General features: G+C 45.9%; 1 protein-coding gene across 2 annotated transcripts in view; it reads left to right on the top strand.

The window, feature by feature from the left end:
• Nucleotides 1-1,585: 1,585 nt before the first annotated feature.
• The window catches only part of LOC143327504 (DNA (cytosine-5)-methyltransferase 3B-like), a 37,506-nt gene continuing 14,711 nt past the window's right edge, over nt 1,586-24,380 (top strand). For both annotated transcript variants that reach the window (XM_076741874.1, XM_076741875.1), the window contains exons 1-6: nt 1,586-1,859; nt 8,039-8,147; nt 19,190-19,340; nt 20,112-20,197; nt 20,313-20,450; nt 22,523-22,666. In XM_076741874.1, coding sequence (XP_076597989.1) covers nt 1,852-1,859; nt 8,039-8,147; nt 19,190-19,340; nt 20,112-20,197; nt 20,313-20,450; nt 22,523-22,666 — 636 coding nt within the window. In that variant the 5' untranslated portion in view covers nt 1,586-1,851. The remainder of the gene's footprint in view (nt 1,860-8,038; nt 8,148-19,189; nt 19,341-20,111; nt 20,198-20,312; nt 20,451-22,522; nt 22,667-24,380) is intronic.

Below are 24,380 nucleotides of genomic sequence, written 5' to 3'. Positions count from 1 at the left end.
AATAATAACATGTTATCATGTGAGCATAAGACAACATGGACACTTTAATCAGGTGGGAAACACGGACGTTCATGTACTGCATTTAAGAACAGCTTGGAGGCTCTTTACGTTTTCTGCTGCTCTCTACTTTACTACATGTCAGAGTAAAACGTCTTTACTCCATTAAATTTGTGTGGAAGCTGAAGTTACAGGTTCCTCTGGAGATAAGAGTTTTACATATAAAACATAAATACGCTCATGGGACACATTTTATGTTGCAGCTGGTCGCAGTCGAGTTAGTAAACTACTTCAACAGGCTACTTTTGGCTAGTTTAGCAGTGGTTAAACTACTTTTTTCCCAGTTACTACACTTTGGTACAATTTTGAAGTTGCTGTACTTTTCTTGAGTATTTTCATTCATATTTCTTTGTGCAGGCAAATGTTGTACTTTTTACTTCATTAAAAATATTTGATTGTTCTAGACATATTTACATCCTGCCTGACAGTAAATGCAGTTGCTGCCTCTCTGCCTGAAGTGGAGCACCTTGATGTTGAAATGTGCTTTACAAATAACTTGCCGTGCCTCTGATACTTTCACAATATTTGCCTCTGAGTTGTGGCCGAGTAGCAGAAGCCTCTAAAATGTCTTAAAAGTAAATGTAGTTCACCTTTCACCTCCCTGAGGAAAAGAGGAAAGTCTCTGTGTTTCTAATGAAATATGGTGAAGCGACGTGTACTAAGACTACGAGACCCTCAGCATCCTAACTGACAACCAAATTAAGAAAAGCAAATTATTCTCCTGCTTAGTCCATTTCAAAAGGCTTCATCTTGGCATGAGGGCCTGCAGCACGAATGATTGGAAAACTTGATTATCAGGTTGGCAAACTACACCCAGGCTTCTTCGCCCAAAGCTGGGGGTCAGGCAGGGGTGCAGCTCGGGTCTTGTCAACACTTCCATCAGTGAACTGGCAGAGACATCAGAGCAGTCTGCAGCAGCTGGCACCACCCCAGCAGACGCACGAGTCAAATGAAGGTCTGTCTCCAACCGAAGAGGAGCTGCAACAGCACCCCGATCCTCTCAGACCTGAACCCTCACTGGAAATCTGAACAGGTACATGAGATCTACTTTTGTCTTTATTCTCTAGATGCTTTGACAGTGTGAGTGTGTGAGTTTGGCGTGCAAAGAAAGCCACTTTGAACTGAACAGAGAGAGAGAGTGAGCGCATAGGTGGTGGAGGGTTAATAAAGTCGTTCCTGTTCACATTTCTAACCTCCGGCGACAGAAAATGGGAGTTGTCATTCTCACCTGGGAAAGCTTTGATCTCTCCGAGCGACCAATCCGCTCTCAGGTGTCTCTGCAGGTCGAGCATACATGGGCCGACCCACAGTGAAGTCTGCACAGTGACCGCTGGATGCACGGAGAGAGAGAGAGAGAGAGAGAGAGAGAGAGAGAGAGAGAGAGAGAGAGTGAGAGACTGACTCAGTGTAGGGCAGAGAGCGAGAGAGAGAGAGAGACCTTGACTCACAGTGTCGGGCAGAGAGAGAGAGAGAGAGACAGAGAGAGAGAGAGAGAGAGAGAGAGAGACAGAGAGAGAGAGAGAGAGAGAGAGAGAGAGAGACAGAGAGAGAGAGAGAGAGAGAGAGAGAGAGAGAGACAGAGAGAGAGACAGAGAGAGAGAGAGAGATCTGCAGCAGCATGCTCCCACAGCGCGGAGGACTCCTGCCACGGGACTAGACCGACTCCTGCTCCGGGCTCAAGTTCAGCACTCACTCCTCAGCTCCGTTCACCGCCTTCTTCACATCTTTGCCCCCGCAGACGGCCGCAGACCCCCCTGCTCACTTCCCCGCCGTGGACGAGTGCACGAAGCGTGGATGGTTATGTAAGTTTTCCGCCGCGGATTTATTGCAGGAACGAACCGAGCGAATAATCTGAGCTGCACGCAGAAACTTTACGCAGAAACTTTACGCGCACTTTGAACCGCTTTCGCTGACGCTGTCTGTGGAGCCGGGCTCTGAGTTTGCAGTAAGTTTTCAGTCATTTCGGCGCTGAGCCGTGAGGTCGGTCGCTCGGTAGGTAACCCATGTGCACGGCGAGGCGAGCTGCGTGCAGGCGCTGTTTCAACCTGATGAGGCAAAGTCCCTCAAGCAGAAATCTCAGGAATCGTCGCGGTTATCCTGCGCACAGTGTGCGTGCGTTCAGTTATTGTATCAATCTTTGAAGAGTTAATCGCAGCAGTCGTGAGTTTATCGCGTGGAGAGTTTCAGTGCGTCTCTGCGCGTTTACGGGCAGAGTTTGGACTTTATGCCACTTTTGTCTTGCTGTCATGTACTTTGTATTTCTGTGAGGACTCAGACGTCTCTGGTGCTGCTCGGTGAGTTTAAACGGATTTATGGTGATGCTTTTGTGCTGTTGTTGGATTTGAAGCGGTGTGGAAGCTGGGACGTATCAGTGGCGTTAAAGGCTGTGCGGTGTCCCTGCAGTGATGGTGGATCTGGTTTAACTGCATGACTTGTTGGGATTGCACTCTTTTTTTATTGCAGCAGTGGTGGTTTCCTGCTTTTCCGTGCGCTCCGGTGTTTGAACGCGTCGGGCCTCCTGACGGCGTCGGGCCATCCTTCGAGGATCATGGCTGTTTTGTCACTTGATTTCTAAATGCAGCTGTTGTTCGCGGGACAACAGGCGGTCAGGGACACGTACATCACGTATAACAAACATGAAGTGTTCACATTCATGTTCGGTCTGGGGAAAGTTCAGAAAGAGGCCATGCGGTGGAAAGTGAAGGGGAGGAGTCATGAGGAGGAGAGTGATACAGAAGAGGAGAGTTCATTCACTGCGCTGAACACCATCACCCCCAAATACCCCCAACGCTCCAAAAATATAGCTTAATAAGTTACAACACGCTTCTTTTTTTTCTTTTTTTTTTGGCAGCATTAATTGAGGGAAAACCAGCAGAATGTGAGCTCACAGTCAACATTTCTGATTTGGGAATATTAAAAGTCTCAATGTCAGACAGGAGGGAGAGAAATACCTTCATTTTATTTTCAGGCTCCAGCGACACGAAAGTGAGAAAAGCAGCAAATCTTCACATTTGTAGAAGATTCAACATCAGACAGTCATGTCAGTTTTAATCTTGGTGGTGCTGCAGGCTGGACTCCATGTGTTATTCTCCACATGCAGAATCGGATGGAGACGCGTACCTGAGTCCACTCTGTGTCTCCTCCTGAGGACACGTGGAATGTTCCTCCTGATGAATGGCTCCATTCAGGCTTTGGCTCCGTGATGTTTGTGACGAGCGTTTGACTGTTCAGACTAATCCTGAGGGATCAGATCTGTCACGTCCTGATCAGTGTCTTTATTAGATGAGTCACACTGTGTGAATCAGATGATGACAGTTATTGATCATGTGACGCTGTGGGGTCACTTCCTTTGCATCACGCCGCGCCACCCCTCATCCAAAACCAGCACGAATAACTAAATTCACTTTTTCACAATAGTCTTTTTTCACCAAAGGTGTTGGAGATTGTAAATTTTATATATTATTGTTATTAGAAAATGGCCGTATATGAAATCATAAATAATGTTAGTAAAGACTTAATCAGTGCATCGTCTTATCAGGACTCTGTCGAATTCTGCTGTATATGTTCTAACGAAAGCTTTGCAGATACATCCCGAAATGACTCAAAACCCACTTTTTAAAGACGCGCCCATCACCACTTTTCATCTGCAACAGTATGAGGCCTGCAGAAAGGCGTCCATGGTGGAAACCTGTTTAGATAACTTCAATGACTTTTGAGCAGGTGACTGGAAAACAGTCTGCATAAACACATCGTAGAAGACGAGTAGACTGAATCTGCTTCATACTGACGCTGATCAGATCGATGCCTCCATCACACCGGTGATGTTGAAGCTTCAGTCACATGATGGTCGTTAGCTCACAGAGATGAAACGAGCCTCAGTCTGATATCAGGACATCATCAGGGTTTAGTCTCTGAGAAAATGATCGCGTCACTACTTTAACGTGTCCTCCAGGCCTGGTTATAGTTTGGATGTTGTTAATCTTAATTAATTACACAGGAAAAGACACAACAGCTAAGAACAAGGACAGTGAAGCTAAACAAAGAAAAGCAAAGATTAGACAAAACTGTACACAGGTGTGTGAGAATATAGGTGTATTTAGAAGAATATGTGTGTAAATATACATCAAGGCAACGACATGGATTAAAAAGCAACATGTACTAAGTAGACGGTCGGAAAGGGGAAGGCTCGATCTGAGCTGGAAGGGGCCATAAAGTACATGACAGACAAGGAATGCAGCCCCCAGAGAGAGACCCTGAGGAGCTGAACCCCCCAACACACACACACACACACACACACACACACACACACACACACACACGCATTCATGTTCATACCCTTTGGGGAGTGAACAATCCCCTCTTGCAATGCGGTCCCTAATCTCCAGCCACCAGACACAACTTTGATGTGAAGCCCCCCCCTTGTCCTCCGTGCCCCCTTTTCGTGGGCCCCTCACTCTCTGCCCTCCATCCTTCCTCGCTTCTTCTCATTCAGTCTTGCCTCCACCTCTCTCTGTTCCAAAAAGCTGAAGCAGGTTTCTGCAGAAACACAGCCATGAAGGACGCAAAGTGATTCCTCGGTTTGTCAAACAGCATCATTTTAGAGGAAGAAGGGACACAGCTAGTAATGCAGCTACGGCTATGAGCTAACGTGACATTACAAACCATGAAGACGGCAGATTTAGAGTTTTTATAGGGACAATAGTGAAACTCCACTGAAACGGACAGACAAGGAAAATCACATTCATTTAATTTAAACTCAGCTATTATGAGCTGTAAGAATACAAGGACTTGTTTAATATCTGAGCTTATTGCTTATTTCATATGTGACCTTTTCTCCCCTGAAACAAAAGATTGAATGTTGTAGACTCTGTAGCTGCTTTCTCATGATTATCCTCATTGAACAGCCGTTCATGTTTTACTGAAACCACTGACAGCACTGAGTGCTTTCACACCAGGCAGGAGCAACTGGCAGCACATCCCTTAAAACAAGTAACTAAAACACGTTTGTGCAGCAGTTTCAAGATGACTTTTTATTTTAGAAACGTGACAAAAGGATGTCTGAGCAGAGCAGGAGAAGCTCCGTGTGTCACCGGGCTGAACAGACAGGCAGCAGCTACCTGCTCGGTCTGCTGGCTGTGTGGAGGTGAAAGGTCGATGGTGTGAGGAGTCAGAGGGGGAGTCGGGGGGGAGTGCGATGAACCTCTTCACCTGCCTGCTGCCTGCTGAGGGGGGAGTCCCTCACTCATTGACATGCATTGATGTCAGACAGTTTATCAGTCAGATGTCATCGACCTGTGGACACTTTGACTCACACAGAACAACACACCTTCCTCCAGCATCGCTGTGTGTGTGTGTGTGTGTGTGTGTGTGTGTATTACTCAAATTTAAATGTGTTTGTGCAGTCACAGTGTAGTGACTCACCATCCTTTTGGGGACGGAAAGCAGGTTCTGATGACATAAAGCCATTAAATATTACGGTTACCACTTGGTTTAAGCTTTCACTGAACACTCTCACGTCACACGTGTGTGTTGGAGAGTTGTGTGTCGCTTTAATTGTGCGCACGGGCCGACATCCACGGGCGGTTCGCGGTCTCTGCATCCACGTGGCTGCGAGATCTGTGTGCTGTATGCGTGGTTTCCTTTGTGTGCACGTCCAAGTATACAAACACAGCAGGCTGATAACACAGAGTACATGCACTGGTACTCTGCACAGCCTCTCCTGATCCAGCTGTGCTTTAAAAAAACACCCCTGGATGTCAGAGAAGACTCCACCACTCATTTCATAGTGAACAGCAGCGACAGACGTATCTCCTCGTTTTGTGTCTCACTTTGAGGCAATCAATCAGATCTTCTTTGGAGAGTGCGTCAGTGTTGAGAGGTTCTGTGTCAGAGAGTTTATCTATTCTGGCAGCCCGTTTGGCTCTGAACCAATCACGAACGCCTCCTGGTGAAGATGTGGCTTTTGTGGAGGGTTGAGCTGTACGCCGGCTGGTTTCTCCACATTTTGGCGTGAAGTCGTGAATGCAGCTGCCTCATAGGCCACGTGGTTTTGGCAGATCGTGTTTTTAATGAGTCGTTTAGTGTTGAAAATGATTCTTCAGTATCCAACATGGCGTCTGCAGATGTTTTTTTTTTCTGTGCTTTGCAGTGATGTGAAACAGGAAAGCAGTGAATCCTGGAAACACCAAAGAGCGTTTGGCTTCTTGATCACATCTTGCTTTTTGAGGCAAACTAAAGCTCATATTTAAAATGTTTTCACTCAAATCTGATTGGTCTTTTACCCAGCGTCGTTTGTGGTGCTTTACTGGGCTGCATCAAGGTGTTTCCTATAGCTCGCCATGTGATGATTGACTCTAACACGAGTGGAGTGATGACTTGTGACACGCCGAGGTTTATTTCCTCCTTCCTGTTTTTTTACAGTTACATTTTCTGTCTATGTGTTTCTAAGATTCATGTGTTTAAAACTAAAGCTGGCAGTGGGCGACCTGAAGTCTGCAGGTCTGTCTGTACGGGCTTGTTTGACAAAGTTGACCTCAACACACACACACACACACGCACACATGCACACATACAGCAGACATACGTTAAGAAATGCCTTCATGTGCAGCAGCGTGACGTCTCAGCAGAATGTACAGTCACACATGCAAACAAGAATGCAGCAGCATGGCAGACATAATGCAGGTAGAGACACATACACACTCACTGATTATGCTCACTCCCCTTCACACACTAACACACACACACACACACACACACACACACACACACCCTGACAGAGCTGTGTATCTGTTTACCTCAGGTTTGTAGGGGCATGTCAGATCTGCTCCTTCCCGCTCACGGAGAACCGGAGAGGCCAGCGTCGTCCTCTCCCGTCCCAGCCTTTTCTCTTTCTTTCTCTTCTTCTTCTTCTTCTTCTTCTTCTTCTTCTTCTTCTTCTTTGTTCTCTGTCTCTCTGCTTCTGAGCAGCGGCCATAAAGCGTCTTCACAAACTTTCATCATAAAGAAATTTGAGACAGAAGCTACTTTCATTTGTGTTTGTAGATCCTGTTAAAGTTGGTCATATTTCATCTTCACGTCTGAGGAGAAAAGACAAAGATGGCCGTTGAAGATGCTCTGATGTGCTAAAGGCTGTAGAACATTAGAAAGTGATAACTGGGGACCAGTTCAGACCCACTGCAGCCTCTGAGGTCTGAACGTGGACTCTCTTCTTCAGGGTGAAGGTGTAACAAGTCCAGGAAGTGGACTAAAAGAGGCTTCACGTCCTCAGTCCTCACTGCGTCCAGCTGCTTAATGATGATCATGTGGTCTGAATTTGGCAACTCTTCTATTATATTATTTCATGTCTTCTCTGTCTGCTGCTCTTTGGGTGAAGCTAATTCACTCCTGTGCATCATCATCAGGTCTGTCTTGTTTTCAGTGTGATATTGGGATAATTATACGTTGATTTCCTGCTTCTTTCTTCCCCCTGACCTTCAGCGCTGCCTGGTTGATCCTCTCTGCTGGACTCGTGCTGCAGGCTCCATCATGGTAGCTCAGCTCTGGAGAGTTAGCAGAGAAGTTAGCTTTGTTTGCAGCAGCAGAGTGGACTTACGCTCATGTCTGAAGGTTCTTCACCTCGGGACGTCTTTAACGTTGGTGCCTGTTCAGGAAGCAGGGCCTCCTTTTTGCTGCGAGGGTCGGGGTGTTGAACAGGCATCCGACTTTTGTGCTGGAACCTGCGTCTCGTTGCACTTTATGTTTCCTCTTTTTCTCGATAAAGTTGCTTTGTAACTCCAGACGTCTCCGCAGTGCTGCTCCTCTCCGGTTAGCTCATTACAAACAAGTCTCAGTCATATCATCTGAACTAAATATCATATTTAATCCATATTCTTGGCTGAATGAGCAATAAAGTTTCTAATGCACAGATTAGAGCTGATGCTGTGATGCCGTCTGTGCTGATGATCCACAGCTCTGAGTGTTTCCTGGTTTGTGTCTCGTCCAGGTTTGAAAAGGAGTCAGGACAACCACTGGACCAGTCGACCGCTACAGCGATGCCTTCCAACAAGTACTCTGCTGCTATCATGGAGGAGAGCAACAACATGACCGCCACTGTGAGTCACGCACAAAAACACGCACGCACACACACACACGCACGTATCACAGCAGCCACGACAGCCACAGTGTACCCTTTCCTTTGTGTATATGGTAATGAGGGAGATAAAGCCAAATCATTTACAAAAACCACAGCCTTCTCATTAACACACACACACACACACACACACACACACACACACTCATACAACCACTCCCTGAACCTCTCTGAGTCAGCCGTGGTTTAAAAGAGTGTGTGTATCAATGCCAAGGCAGATGCCCGGACAAGAGTGCCAGCATGTTATATGAGTCTAATTGAGAATGCATGTTGGCTGTAACGGTGTATGCGTGTGCCACACACACATACACACACACACACACACACACACAGCACAGCTGCATCTACACAAAGAGGAAATGGGAAATGCGGGATAGTAGAAGGATGGAGGCGGCAAAGGAGAGAGGGAGGAAGGAGATGAAGCAAGGAAGGAGGCGAGAAAAGAAGGATTCAAGCAAGGATGGAGGACATGACGGGAGCACACTGGCGTCTTTATATGCCCTGAAAATGGGTCAAGGATTTATAGAAGACACACACACACACACACACACACACACACACACACACACACATTTCTCGATTAACACTCTGCAGAAACTTTCACAATCTGTACACACACTTTGTTTCACATGTACCCACACACACACTTTCACTTTCACACTTTCCTAACAGGCGCACACACACGCTCACACACACACACTGAATGGGGGGCTCCTGTCGTCCGTTGCTGCCTCTTCCTCTTTCTCAGTCTCGTATATCACTCCGTGTGCGAAGGACACTTCCTTCCCTCCACCTTCTGCTTTTCTTTCTTCCCGTCTCTCGTCTCTTCTCACATCTCCTCTTCCTCTTTTGCTCGTTTGGCCTCTCCTTCACTCCATCTGTCTTCATTTTCTTCTTGTCATCGCCGCTTTAATCCCTCTCCTCTGTTTATTGTTTGCGTGTCTCCATGTTAACTGGCTCAGCTGCCGTCTGATCACCTGTGATGTGACGACTGCAGTCTGCAGGTATTCGCTTCAAGTTTAGACAGCGTAACGGCAGGCGGGTAATTACTTGTCACTAAAGTTTTCAGTTAAAGTGACACAATCCGTTTTATCCAGTGCGCTTCCTGTGTCAGGAGTGCAGCAGCGCTTCTCTACCTGCTCAGGTGGTGGCGAGGGAGGTCGCCTGACGCGTGTGTGAACGTACCAACATGCAGGATTATTAGCAATGAAGAAGAAACCGCAGAGGAGAAAGCTTCACCTTGACGTCTTTTTAGGAACTCTTCTGGAGCTTCTCCTCATATCACTTGAACTTTGAGCTTCAGCCTCCTCGTGATGCTCAGGAAGAAGTGGAAATTCAAACGTCACAATTTGAGCAGCTGTTCAAACTCAGATAGAGATCATGTGATGTGACCGAAAGCTCCAGAACTGCCACTAAATTGAACTCAATTCATGAATCCCTTTTGCAGCTTTGAACCAGTTTAACTCACTCACTGCCTCACAGCTGTTAGGAGTTTCCATTTAAAGCTCAAACATCTGCATGAATGTTGGATGTTTATCTACTGATGATAAATGGACGACGTGTTAAGGGATTTATTCCACCCTGATCTTAGCAAATCTGGTGTTACAGCATGTTGGGCTGGATTCAAGATGGAACCAGCCGTCTAAATGTTACAGATGATTACAGGAGATGTTATTCTGCTGTGGTAGATAACAAGTTTAATCTCATTTAATGAAAGATGGCTCAGAAGAAGAGCTTGGAAACGCTGGTGTTGGCTTTGGCTGAGCCTCTCGCTCATTCTGTGGATTGGTTTACAATCACAGGCAGCAATTTGGGAAGTTGTTTGTCTTCACTGGAGTTTGGATTTTGTGGAAAGGTGTTTCGCCCCTGGGATGGTTTGGGGTCAGACATAAATTTAGGCCTGAGTTTGGAAGACGATCCTTGGAGTCACACATTCTTAGGTCCAGCAGCAGCAGCCCGAGGGCAGACAAACACAGCCTGAACGTGAAAGCTGTCTGCAGGTAAATGAAAGTAAATAAAACTTTGGTTTGGACGGAACGAGTCCTGAATCTGACATCTAAGCATGAGCTTTGGTGTCCCAGCGCTTGCCTCAGAGTCACTCTGTTGGACAGTAACTGTGCAAATCGCCCTTGTCAATTAGATTTTCTTAGATTGAGCAGAAACACACAAAATCTAGATAACAGGCCACTGAAGAAATGCTGACAAACCAGTGAATAAATGCAGTGAACTCGGTGACATGTGGCCACTGGTCTTTCTGTTTCAGCGCCCTCAGGTTTGGTTGTGGTTGGGCGTAGCAGAGATGAATGGGTGGGGTCAGAAAAGAAGGCTGAAACTCCTCAGTTTGTGGCATCACTGACAGAATGACCAGAGGCACCAGTTTAAAACATATTTGACACTTTTTACTGCAAGTTTCTCTTCAGAAGATGACAGAAGACTGACAGCCTGAAACCCCCTCAGGTGACCATTTAGCATGGAGCTGCTCAGTGTTAGCCAGAGACCTGCGTTACTAATCATTTAGGCATTGCTAAAAGGTTTTGACAGCGCCGTCGGAGCGCCGCAGGGCAGACTGCTGCTCCGCGTGGAATGTGTGTGTGACGTAGGTGGATGAACGCTGCACGGTGTAAGGCTTCACACCCTGCTTCACACACAGTCGTACAGAGTGCAGGGCGCATGAGCTGGACAGAGCCATGCTCCACACATCGACACAGCAGCAGTGGTAGCAGTTGCAGTGTTTGTACTACAGCCCCGATTCCAAAAAGGGACATAAACTGACCTGAAAACAGCACAAAGTCAGCTTCATTGATTTCTGTAAATATCTGCTGATTGTGAATCTGATGCAGCAACACGTTTCAAAGACTGGGAAAGGAGGAGGAGGAGGAGGAGGAGGAAGGAGTGATGGATATCCAAGAAAGCAGGTTAAGTTACCTGGATGACATCGAATCCCATTTTGTGTTCACGTCTGAAACTAGAGGAGTTAATTGAACGTTTCAAACAGCACGTTGAGTGACGCTGTCATGCTGGCAGAAAGCTGAGGGGACAAACGCTGCTGAGACTTAAGACGAAAGGACGTGTCTGACCAACACCATCATGAAACAAACTCCATTTCAACGTGTTTCTATTGTTTCTGCAGCTTTTACTCTCCAAGAACGTGTAGCCACAAAGCCTCCGCCCGCTCCTTTTGTCCTGGACTTACAGGAGTTTTTCCCTCTTCTTTGACAAAAGACGTCCTGGTTTGGTCTTTCCCTCACAGAGAGAGAGAGAGAGAGAGAGAGAGAGAGAGAGAGAGAGGAGTAAAGATTCAAACAAATTGAGCTGAAAAGAGAGAATAAGAGAGGGGGCGTAACAGAGAGTCGAGGTGAGGTAGAGGAGGAGGGTGAGGAGGAGGGTTTTGTTTCTGTGCGACAGTCCAAACTGAATTTTTTATTGTTGAAATGATGAAATTCAGTTTGTTTACATCAGTCTGGTTTGAGCAAATCACATAAAATTCATGTAAAACTTAGTTACATTAACTCACAGAGAGGGAAAAGGATCAAGTTGTCGTTCTTCCTCCACGTTTATTAAAACGTTGGCTGTATTTAAAAGAAACATTTCGCTTGTTTGCTGTCTTGAATAGAGTTAAAAGATTGAGTCCATTCTCATGTCTGCAGGGTAGATATGAAGCTGCAGCCAGCAAGCTTAGCTTAGCTTAGCTTAGCTTAGCTTAGCTTAGCACAAAGACTGCAAGCAGGGGGAAACGGCTAACCTGGTTCTGTCCAACAGTAACAAAATCCACATCCCATCACCTCTGAAGCTCAGCAATCAACATGTTATATCTTGTTTGTTTAATATGTAGAAAAGCTGAAGTGTAAAAATTTGAATTCGCTCATTTATGGGTTATATGTGTCGGCTAGGCAGCCCGTGGAGGAGGGTTAGGTTAGGGTACAGGAAGTTAAAGCCACCGCGTCCCGTTGAGAGCTGTTCTCCGTCCAGCCTCGTTCTCTCCTGTGTGATCAGTTTGAGTAGAAACAGGCAGAAATGTGCGTGCTGCTGTTAGGTGGAGGGACCCGAGGTGTGTGTCACACTCACACACACACACACACACACACACACACACACACACACCCTGCAGTGTGTAAAACTGTTTCCTGTTGGGTTTATTGATGGTTAGAAACAGATAACACGTGTTGACCTGGAGGACTCTGCAGCGCCGCCTCTCGTGGCGTGAACAAATCTGAGCAGCTTGTCAGCATTTAAAGGTAAAAAGCTTTTGTAGGCGTGTGCTCAAGCTTCCATACAAGCAGTCTGCAGGGATATCAAATGACCTGCAGAGGCAGGAACGTGAGACTGTGTGTTTCACTGCTAGACATTTAATAAGAGATAATCCGAGCAGGTCGACGGGACCTTTTCACCTGCTTGTTACTGCTGTTCATTTGTGTTTTTATGGTACCAACAAACCAACATTTGCCTACTTATTTTTTGTCAGTTTGTTAATCAGATGTTTCATCAGAGCTGGTTCCAGCTGGTTCCACAGATTATGATTATGATTTGATTTGTGCGTCCTCCTCCATGTGCCTGCCTGGCACATGGAGGAGGACGCAGTGAGGGCCATAAATCTCGTCCGCCGGCTGCTGCGGCTCTGGCGATCGATAAGAAAAAGACTTTTAGACTTTTACCAGATAAGTTTGTCCATTGTTTTGGAAACAGTGGACAAACTTTACAGCGAGACGAAGTCTGTGGCAGAGACCTGAAGCTGAGCCGCCTTTGACCTCCAGCAGCAAACGTGAAGAAACAACCACAGAAAGAAGTTTTAGCAGGCAAAAGAAAGACCCACAGGTCTTTTCCTGGTTCTGATACTGAATAAAAGGCATCGAGTGGCTTCAGACGGGAACAAACCGGAGCTTAAAACGTCCGACTGTGCAGAATTTTTTTTTTTTTTTTCCTTTTAAACTTTTATTTGGAACAGTGGGGTGTAACATCCAGGCATACATAAGACAGTAATCAACAATTTCCTTGTACAAATACAAATACAAGTATTAAAGTATTTTGGTACAATAGTAAGAAAAATAATGTACAAATGCACATTAATCAATGTTAAATAGACATTGCTCTAAATATATATTTGACTGTCGTGCAAATTGTGTTTCTAAACGAACAGAGATAGTGCCTTATGATCCCAGACCTCAAGATGGTACCTTATAAACCCCGGAAGCACCCACCTAAACCCTAAACCCAAACAGACACACACAAATGTACACACACACACACACACACACACACACACACACACACACATTTTGTGCCTCACTGTGAAGGTGGTAGATGCCATTAGGTACGGAATAAAACATTAACTATTTACTCTGGTAGTGCTCTGATTAGTCGGAAGGTGAGCGGTGCGTGGCATTAAAATGGGATATGAAAAATTCCCCGTGGAGCCCCTGACAGTGTACTTGATTTTCTCTAATTTAAGGAAAAACATGACCTTCCTAAGCCACTGGGAGAAGGACGGACTCTTAGGAGAGTTCCAATGTGACAGTATTGTACGTCGAGCTATGAGAGATGTAGTATTATTATTATTATTTATATGAGTTTGTCTGTTTAGCATTTAAAGCATTTAGAACCGTTTCGGGAGGGACACCAACGATGGCAACATGATCACATGGTTGCAAATTGAGACCAAGCACTGTAGACGTAGTTTTGAAATATCCATTCCAACAGCCATGCAACTCTGGACAGGAAAAACTTGTGGCTGAGGTTGCAGGGAGTATTTTGGCATCTGCTACAGATATCTAAAACGTTTGGACATAGAACTGAAAGCCTAGATTTGGAGATGAGCCCTGTGCAGTACTTTGAGTTGTACCAGGCTGAGCCTAGCACATGTAGTAGTAGCTTGAACTCTATTAATGGCTGCCTCCCAGCATCCCTCACTTATCTCTGTTCCCAGCTCCTGTTCCCACCTAGCCTTGGCATTAATAGTACCGCCATCTTTGAATGAGACAAGATAGTTGTAAATTTTGGAAATGAATGATTTTTGATGTATATTCAAAGGAAGCACATCAGTCCATGGAGGTTTAGGAGGAAGTCAAGGGAAGTTAGGAAAGGTGGAGGAAATATATTTCCTAATTTGAAAATATCTGAAAAGATGTGACTCATATGAAGATGACAAAGAAGAAAAGGTAGAAAATACCCCATCTACATAGAAATCTTGAAAATTCTTTATACCTTTTCCGTACCACTGCAAGAACGTTGAGTCTAACAGTGAAGGGGGAAATGAGTGATTATTGTGTATTGAGGCCTGAATTGATGCAGATAAAAACTTAAAGTGACATCTAAACTGTTGCCAAATTTTTAGTGTATGGAAGACAGCAGGATTGTCTGTGTAATAGCTCATTTTTAGTGGCCTGGAGGATAACAACAAAGCAGAGAGGGAGGATGAGGTAAGAGCCTTGTGAATATGGGCAGCCCAATAATAACATCAAAAGTCGGGTAATGCTATGCCACCACCGATTTTGCACCTCTGAAGCAGAGTTTTAGAAATTCTTGGAACCTTCCCTCCCCATATAAAGGAGTTATTAACTGGTCAAGTGTTTTGAAAAACTTTTGAGAGAGTAAAAGTGGAATATTTTGAAACAAAAAAAAAAGAAATTTGGGTAGGACATTCATTTTTACTGTGTTTAAAGTGGCAAACTGCTGCATCTGTCAAAGTCAGTCTTAGAGATAAGGGGCTCAAAGTTAACTGTAAACAGGCTGGGCAGCGTGCGGGTGACGAAGATTTAATTAATAACCTGAGAAGGAGCTAAAATTGTCCAGAATAGACAAAATAGATGACGTGCTAGACGCAGGATCAGTTATAAACAAAAACATGTCATCCGCATACAAAAGAAGTTTATGTTCAACACCCTTACGCACAACCCGGTGAACAAAGGAACTCTGCAGAGTTTTGACCCGTCGTTCGACACGTTCAGGCGACGTTTGACCTTCTGAAGTTTGCTTCTAACTGAGCTGAATCAAAACAGGAGCCAGAGCTCGTTTTGTGGTTTTCTTTCTCTCTTAGCTGCATAGTGCACTCACTCACTGCAGAGTAATTGGTTGGTCTTACCTGTCAGTCAAGGGGCCACAGCCGGGATAACAAACCAAACCAACTGAAATTAACAAGCAGAAGTTTATGACATTATGATAATATTTCTGCATTATATTATGATTTAAATTCTGTTGATGGAAACGCGACTAATGAAGGCTAATGCATAAATAATCAACTGGTTTTCTTGGTTTATTATCTGTCCCACACTGTCCTCCAGAGTCATATTGTCTGTCCGACCTGTGGACTGTTCGCCTGTGGTCAGCGGAGTGCACACAGCAGCAGTGGCGTTAACACCAGCAGTCTTTTGCTTTCGCTGAGCGGCTGCCAGGTGTGAATGTGTGGAGCTACATGAAGGTGAAACAGGAAGTGACTGAAATGAGCCCGGAGGTCGTTGTGTGCGTTCTTACGTCAGAGCTTGTGTTTCACTGTGTTAGTTAGTGTTACAGGAGTGTGCTGTGGCAGCTGAGGCCGCTGACGAACAGCTGCGCTGCAGGGAGTCACATTTCCTCCAGCTGTGCTGCTTCATTCAGGACTGTGAGGTATCAGGGAGGACGTGGAGGTCACGTCCTGGACAATGTCCATTTTCATTTTTCACAGCTCGTGAGAGGAAACTCTCAAATTTAAGGCTCACGAATGGACGTGTGCAGCTTGTATAGACTGAAAAACGTCCTCAATTAAAGCCGATAATTAAGTGTGAGTGATTTAAAAAGCTGAAATTGGAAAGAATATCTGCACATTGATGAATGAGCTCCATGTGGCCTGAGGCCGCGCTGACACCCCTGATGTCATCTCACAGGCTCAGACTCCCAGCAGCTCCAGCCTGGCGGGACAGATGGACAGATTCCTCCTTTACACTGCAGAGTAAACATCTGTGCTGGCTCCTCCACCAGCTGCTCCTCTCTCCTCTCCCTCTTTCACCACTCGTTCCTCCCGTTCACCAGACTTCCATCGTCCTCGCTCTGCAGTCACTCTTCACCTCCGTTCACCTCTTTTCATTCAGAGCCGTTTCACATCACGTCTCTCTTCACCCTCGTCTGCTGTGTCTCCTCCTTTCCTGAAATATGACAGAAAGACACACTGTGATTCAGCCTTCAGGCTTCATGCAGGTGGATGAGGTTCTCAGGAGTTGGGAGGTCACTGGTCTGTTTCCTGATGTGTTCAACACATCGATCCAATGCAGCAGGTGTTTCATACGTGTCTGTTCATGCAGCAATGAAAGGAAATAGTTTGCATTAATGATTAATTCTGAATTCAGTTGAGTTATCTAACAGAAAGATTAAAGGTTGATGGATTTGAGTGACAGACATCAGGTGAAATGTGATGAGTGTTTCTCACTTTTGGAAGTAAAATAAAATAAACTGTATTTTTTAAGTGTTAACGGAAGAGTTTCTGGAAGCAGCGTGTTCACTCTGCCGGTGGTGATGTGTTGGTCAGTTAAGCCCAGCTGATGAATTGACTGCAGAGTGTTCAAGCTAATTTAACGGATCCGCATCAAAAATATATGGTGATGGTCAAAAATGTGAATATAGGTGTGAAGCAGGTGAACATCAGTCAATAAGTCTCGTTTGTAAATTCTAAAATACGACTGTTGGTCAGTTTGCTGGTCCTTCTGTCTGTGTGACACTGATCCAGAGCCAGATTTCTGTCTTCTGTTTTGCTGTCATGGTCCCTCATGATGTTTGTGACCTTTTGTCTCGAGCTGCCGTCGGGTCAGAAGTTTTGATGTCACAGAAACGTTCTCGGTCTCCAGATGATTGTTTGCTGACCCTCTCGTCATTTCTCTCTCTGTCTCGGCCTCTCTCTCTCTCCTCTCCCCCGTCGGCAGTTGTCACTCTCAGCCATCTTGAGAACACACTTAATGCACAAGTTCACTGAGTTCATCTATTATAGGGGAAATTTGGCGTTGCGAGCACTCACACACCACATGCATTCCCTGTTTTACGACGTTTAACAATCACAAACAGCCTCAGATATGCGGAGCTGTGCCTCGAAAAGTCAGCACAGTCTCACAGTTTTCCATCTGCTGCACAGCTGCTTCAGACTCATCGTGTATGAGACTAAAATCCCACTTTTTCCACTTTAATGTGAGCACTCATTCACCCCAGTGGCCCGCAGTGACTTATATTTAGCCTGTGAGTTTACATGCTGTATTTGTAGCATACAAAAAATGCTTTCTCATTCCAAAGTTTGCCAACATCTGGACACAAAAACTGGAAACAGGAAAAAAACCCAGACGTTAACAAATCTAAACTCTCCTATTCACATGTTTTATCTTATTTATTTAACATTGTAGTTTTAGCAGCAGTTAGAACTCAGATCTACTTCTTCATCGACTGCTAAGTGTAGTAAAACACCATCTCAGGCGTCATAAACTCACGGTGAAGATGACAGGCCTGCTCATAGACTAGCTTGCTTAAGTGAGACAGCCTTTGAAGTGTAAGCTAACAGTGTCGCTCCTGCACAGGTGTTTCTACAGCAGCCCAGAACAGACAAACCAAACACCGGCTCTAGAGAAGGCCCTTCATGTTTCTCATGTTTTAAGAAGCCACTGTGCAAGAAGGTGAGGTGAGGAAAGTCAGTTGATCGCAATCTGCGACCTCACACCTAGATGCCACTCAACCCGACACACATGTAGCAGGACCAAATATGGCTGGAGAGCACAGAGTAGCATCCACACCTTTCAACGATGGAAAGCTAAAAACCATCCGGTCGAGTGCTGCAGAAACACACCGGGCTGGTCTCCTTCACCTTCGACGATGTCAGAGATGATGTGATGCAATAATGAGAGCTTTCCTGCCGCCTGCAGGCCCTTCGCCGATCTCTCTTTACGTCGACGACCCTTTTGGAAAAGCGGCCGCTCGCTCCAAACGTGTCTCGCTGCGACTGGTCGCCTCACAGTCTTCTTCTGCTGTTATTCTTGTGTGGTTTCTGCAGTGTTTGTGTTGAGTCAGGTGCCGCTGGGCACGCCTGACGTCTCCTTAATTTGTTTAGATGTGTCGTCTTTGTGGGGTTACTGTTTGATTTTGTAATCTTCACACATTTTGCAAGAGCAGTTCAAGAATGTTTCTCCTTAATTGAAACAACGCCCTGCGGCAGAGGAAGGTTTGGCTCCGTGTTCCAAAGGTATTCATGCCGTGGAGCTTCAGGTGTAAAGTAATTTGTCTTGTCTACAGTGGCTTTATTGTGACACTTTCTGTCTGGTCAACAGCCTGATGTTATAGTGTTTCAGGTGTTAGTCATACCCCCTTGCAAGTTGTGGCTTGACAAAGTGCCTGTGTCAGATGTTATTTCTTGAGCAGAAAACCTTCAAGTATCGGTGATCTGGTGACTAATACTATTGGTTTATTGGGTCAGTGATGGATAAAAGGTGTCATGTGCAGTAAGTGTGTACGAGCTGCTGCAATAAGCCAACGCATGGATACTGGAAATTATCCAAGAGGTTCTTGGAAGCCAGCGGTGCAGAAAAGATTCACCAGGTTCCACACTTAGCTTAGCATGATGTACGCTGCTGCTAATAGCGTGTGATTATAGGAATACCATGAGACACAACAGCAGGCATCGTGTATGTTTAATGGACAGACTTTATCTGAATGTTGAGCGTTGGCGTCGTCTCGCTGTCTCTGTGCTGAATGTGCAGCCGACGCATCGAGCACACCGTCATCATCCTCAGCTCTGGGTGGGGTGGCAGGTGAAGGCTGAGTCCAGGTGTGTGGCCTGTTTGTCTCTGAGCTGGGTCTGCATTGGACCATGTCTGGCTGTTTCTCGCTGAAATGCACCATGGGAGACGTAGTTTACGTCTCACTTTAAGTTTTTATGGACACAGGTTTGTGCTGGAGCTCAGTATCGGTGAACCCGATGCATCGATCCGATGATCCGAGCAGCTTCACAGGAAAGGCCCGTCCTCTTTTTGCTCACCTTCCCTGTGGTCGTCCTCCCTCTGTCCTCAGGCGCCGGTGAACGGAGACACGCCTCCAGCTGAAGGCCTATCAGAGAACGACAGTGGCGTGGAGCTGACCAATGAGAACAGCCCTCTGACCGCGGCTGAACCACCCTCCCCCTTCAGCCCCAAGCAGAACGGAGACGCTGCCTCGCCTCAGGGTAACACGTCACACACACAGGACTTCAGTATTTAGACAGTGACACAATAATTTAAAAGGTTATGAGTTAAAGATTAGGCACTTTTTATCCACTGTCATGTAGTTTTCAGTTATTTCCAGGGACATAGTCACCATTTAGGACACAGAGGACATGTCCTCAGTATTGTTTCAGGGACTGTAATGACCTGAGAAGGATTTTCAACAGTTACACACACCATGACGGGACTTAAAGGCAGATTTTTTCATATTTCTAACTTAAACTATGAATCAATGTTGTTTTTCTACACTAGTTTTGTAGTGCTGACATCAGCGACTGTGTGAGGAGATAAACTGTTCAGAAACTGTAAGTAATACAGAAAATTAGGAATTATGTCCTATTAATTATGAGTGAGAGAGAGAGAAGAGTGTTTTTCTGCACAAACTTTAAGATTCTCTACTAGAAAACACACAGATCATCTGTGTGTGAAGGGTCTTTTGTTTTCAGTCTGGTCTTCAGCAAATAAAACACACACATCAGTTGGACCAAAGTCATGTGACCGGCCTGGTTGTCGCGTCTGTTCGAGGTGTTACAGAAACAGAACGACAGCGTTTTTCTGTCGGAACTTCATCTCATGAAAATATCCAGTTTCTTTTCTGCCATCTGTCAAACCGTCTGTTGATGTGCTGCTGTCTCTGTCTGTCTGTCTGTCTCTCTGTCTGTCTCTCTGTCTCTCTGTCTCTCTCTCTGTCTGTCTGTCTGTCTGTCTGTCTCTCTGTCTGTCTCTCCTCCCAGATGATAACCAGTGTTCAAGAGGAAACAGGAAGAGAAGCAGGAAGAAGTCAGAAGAAGAAGAAAGTACCTGGGACTCGTACAGCGAGGTATGACCACAGACACACGTCGTGCGTCAGCGAGAGAGTGTGTGTTAATAAAGCTTCTTTGGAAAAATATAAACTCTGTGTGTGTGTGTGTGTGTGTGTGTGTCCGTCCATCCAGGACAAGTCTTCAGGAGCCGCTCAGCTGGGTTTGAGACAGACGCCTCGACCCAGAACCATCTTCCAGGCCGGTCTGACACCGCACGCACACACCAAACCTCGCAGACAAAACCGCAAACAGGAGCACAGCATGTTACTGGTAAACACACACACACACACTCACACACACACACACACACACACACACACACACACACACACACACACACACACACTCACACACACTCACACACATCAGTTTTTACCCCATGCAGTGTTAATTCTTCAGACTTGTGTAATGATTAAAAACATTAAACCAGGCGATTTTTTTCCATTTGGCTGCTCAGACACTCTGTGTGTGTGTGTGTGTGTGTGTGTGTGTGTGTGTGTGTGTGTGTGTGTGTGTGTGTGCGCGTGCGTGTGTGTGTGTTTTACATGTAAAACTAGATTTCCTCCTCGTTTCAATCTGAATCTCATTCATCAAAGGTCAAACGAATGTGAACCTCAAAGTTCGGGACCTGCTGCTCACCCACATGTCAGCACAGCCACAAACACACATGCTCTTTTGACCCTCCGGACTTGCTGTAGTTTTTGGTGCACGGTTTTGCTCCACAGTGGAAAATTATAGCTGACAGTTCAGCCGGTTCGACTGTTTTCATTGCCCACATCCTGGTGAAGTGAGGGAGAGGAGGGCGTCCAGAGCAGCGAGGACGAGGTCGATCCAGGGTGTGAAAACACACAAACTGTCCTTTAAACTCGAAGCAGACCGACCTGTCGAGACAAAGAAGGATTCATCCTTTATTTCCTCTTTTCTCTCAGCCCTCCTCTGAGCCGGTTGCTCGTACGACGCCTCCTCACTCTGCCTGTCTGGTTATGTTTCCATCCAAATGTCAAATCACAAGCAGGAGAAAGTTTTCCTTCGTTCACTGTTCAGTAAAAACCCTGCAGAGGACAGAGAGGCAGCGGCGTCGTTCAGCAGCTTTCAGAGCAGCTGCTGCCTCTTGTTTTTCTCTCGTACTCTCATGAACTGTATTTGCTTCCTCCACTCAAACTCTGGTGGTTTTGTCTGCTGTTATTTTTACATTTTTTGGGCTTTCTGGTGGTGCAGAAGCAAACAGATGTTGGAGAAGCTGCTCTGCTGCGTCCACACGACAAAACAAATCGTCCCTTTAAATACATTTTTTAAAAACTTCATCTTTTCTGCATCAACACAACGTTTCCACCTCGTCACAAGAGCTTTTTTATGTTACCGAAGGTCAGAGAGTAGTACACTGTGGTGTATCAGACATATAACTGAAGTATAAAGACACTTAATTTAAAGTATGTGTGACTTTTACTTTTAAACACTTCACTTCTAACTAGGTGTCATTAAGTTCTACTTGAAAATGAATGCACTAATTCTGCAGCACTAAGTGGTATTTGAAAGTACTTTATTGTAAATGTATTATAAATTGTACTTAAGCGTACTTGAAAAAAGTACTAAATTACAAAACCTTTTAATAGTAATAAAGTGTACCTATGAAAAGTACACTCATTTCTAAGGCCTTTGTAAAACACCATTAGCATGCGTCATTGAAGTTCCCTTCATTTGAAGTATACTGAAGTATATTTCAAACACATTGGTGATATAATACAATTGTACTGCGAGTGTGTTTTGAGTACTCATGAATCCTGATTTGTGCACTTCAGTAAAAAGTTGTGCATATTATTTACACCTCAAGTATTCTCAAGTATTACTCAAGTGGTACTACAAGGACTGCTCGAGTACACTTAAGTATACTTGAAGGTGACAGAAGTAGCAGAGTGTGTACTTCATCACTCTTCAGTACAATCTGAGTGTAAGATTTTTCCGTTCAAACTTGATGTCTCTCTCTCTCTCTGTCTTCTGTCGTCCTCTCATCTGTCCGACTTCTCCTCCATAAATTGACTTGACTGATTTCCTGCTTCGACAAGTTAAGAGCAGCAACAGAAATTACTGCAGTGATTAATGGAGGAGGTGATGTGGACGGAGTGTGTTCGAGTGTGCGTTTGAGTGTGTGCTTGTCCTCGGGTGAAGAGAGCCTCTGACAACACGCTGAAGAACACACTTAACACTGGTGTGAGGGGTGATGACAGCTGAGCGCATGGAAACGCTGTCAGCTCAGTTAGAAACAGCTTTAGAAGTCTTTCAGTCTCTTTTGTGACAAATATGCCTTTCTCTCCGATGAACCTCTGTCTCTCTCTCTCTGCCAGTGTGGTCGTGGTCCTCGGGGGGCTGCTGTCGTGTCCGGCGGCGTCCCAGAGGCCCCCCGTCTGGAGCTGATGGAACAAGACTCCAAGGACTCGGCCCAGAGCAGCAGCACCTTGTCCAGCATCGAGATCCAGCCAGAGTACAGTGTAAGATGTGTGTGTGTGTGTGTGTGTGTGTGTGTGTGTGTGTGTGTGTGTGGAGGAGGAGGGAGATAACAGGACTAGAAACTTTCATCCACTCATGGGGGAAGATGGATGATTTGGAAGCCCTTCAAAGAGATGAGTGTGAAAGCGAAGAGGAGCAGGACGTCTGCAGGTGCTAAAGACACCTTTACAGGCCGACTGTTGTGTTTCAGCTGCACGTCGGTGGAGATTTCCTATCTTTGCATCACGTTCGCGCTCACTTTGAGTTCACCCTCGTGCGGAGCCGCGATGTTCTTGGACAGGATTTTGGATTTTTCTCCAGAAATGAAACGATGATCCATCACGATGGTTCCTCCACCGCGCTGAAGCTGCAACGTTGTTCAGATATTCTCTAAAAGCTACAGACATCGGAAGAAAACCTTGAAAGCTCTCCTGACTCATAACGAGAGGAGGAGAAGGAAAACACGAAAACACGAAAAGGGTTAAGACGAGCGAAGGCAGAGAGGGAGAGAACATTTTAGAAAGAGGAAGTGGAGGTTTGGCAGTGGGAGACAGAGGAGGAGGGTAAGTCCCTGCACAGACCACAGAACCTCCTCCACCTGGCCTTGTGTTAGTGCAGGTGGTCACACACACACGCACACACACACACACACACACACACACACACACACACACACACACACACACTCTGACCGTGTTTGCTCTGTATCAATAGTTTCTTTCAGTCATGATGGCCACCAGTCTGCACAGCAGGGCCTGTGTGTGTCTGTGTGTCTGTGTGTGTGTGTGTGTGTGTGTGCGTGCGCTCATGCAGCTGTGCATGCGTGTCGTGTGTGCATGCACGCTCCCTCACATGTGTTTTTGTGTACGCCGATGCGTCCCAGTGTGTCTTCGCTCACGCTGAGCTCAGTGGAGCGCAGCATCCTTTAATGGAGTCAGACTCCATTACAAAGCCTAATGGGTTTTCTCTCTTAAGGCGGACTGAAGGATCACATAGCCTGGGCTCAACTGGGATTTGTTTGCAAGCATAGGAATCCCATCTGCTCCCAAACCAGCACGCATAACCTCCAACAGAAAGACAGACAGGAAGAAATAAGCGTATTGTGGTATTATCGGGGCCGGTGGATGTTTTCTTCAAGGGTTCTGCCCACGAAAAGACTCGAGTGCAAAGATAACAGCAACACCTGAGCAAACACGCTGTTCTCAGACAGGTGACGAGTGAGGCCGACTCCCACTTCACGTTTGTGATGCTGCACATTTAATCCTTAACATTCTCCTGTCGTGTTGCTCCGCGCAGGGAGACTCCCTCGTCCACCCGGGGGTCAAAGGTCGGGGTCAGCGGGCAGACACAGGAGTGGTTTGAAATGTCGGCTCTCCGTCTCCCCCACACACTCCTCCCGTCCTTTTTCCAGCCAAACATTTGCTTTGGTAATCTGCTCTGAAGGAGAGCGCTCGTCCAAAATCTTTCACTGCGACCCCGACGTCCATCTTCTCAGCCTCCCTCTGAGAAAAGCAGCGTTTTTAGGACAGTCTGTCGTCCTCTCACCTTTCGTCCCCTGCATGTCCTGTGTCCTGTCCTCTTTCCCTGCTTCTGTTCGAGCTTTAGTAGCAGCAGAAAATTGACGCTTCTTCCAAAATACCATCTTTTTCCCCTCTTTCTTTAGTTTCTACGTCCTCATCAAAGACAGCAAGTCTTTCTCTCTCCATCTGCTCTCGT

The sequence above is a fragment of the Chaetodon auriga genome, chromosome 10 (genome assembly GCF_051107435.1).
Source record: "Chaetodon auriga isolate fChaAug3 chromosome 10, fChaAug3.hap1, whole genome shotgun sequence".
Classification (NCBI taxonomy): Eukaryota; Metazoa; Chordata; class Actinopteri; order Chaetodontiformes; family Chaetodontidae; genus Chaetodon; species Chaetodon auriga.
The sequence above is the reverse complement of the archived record's forward strand: the minus strand, read 5'-3'. Positions and strand labels throughout refer to the sequence as shown.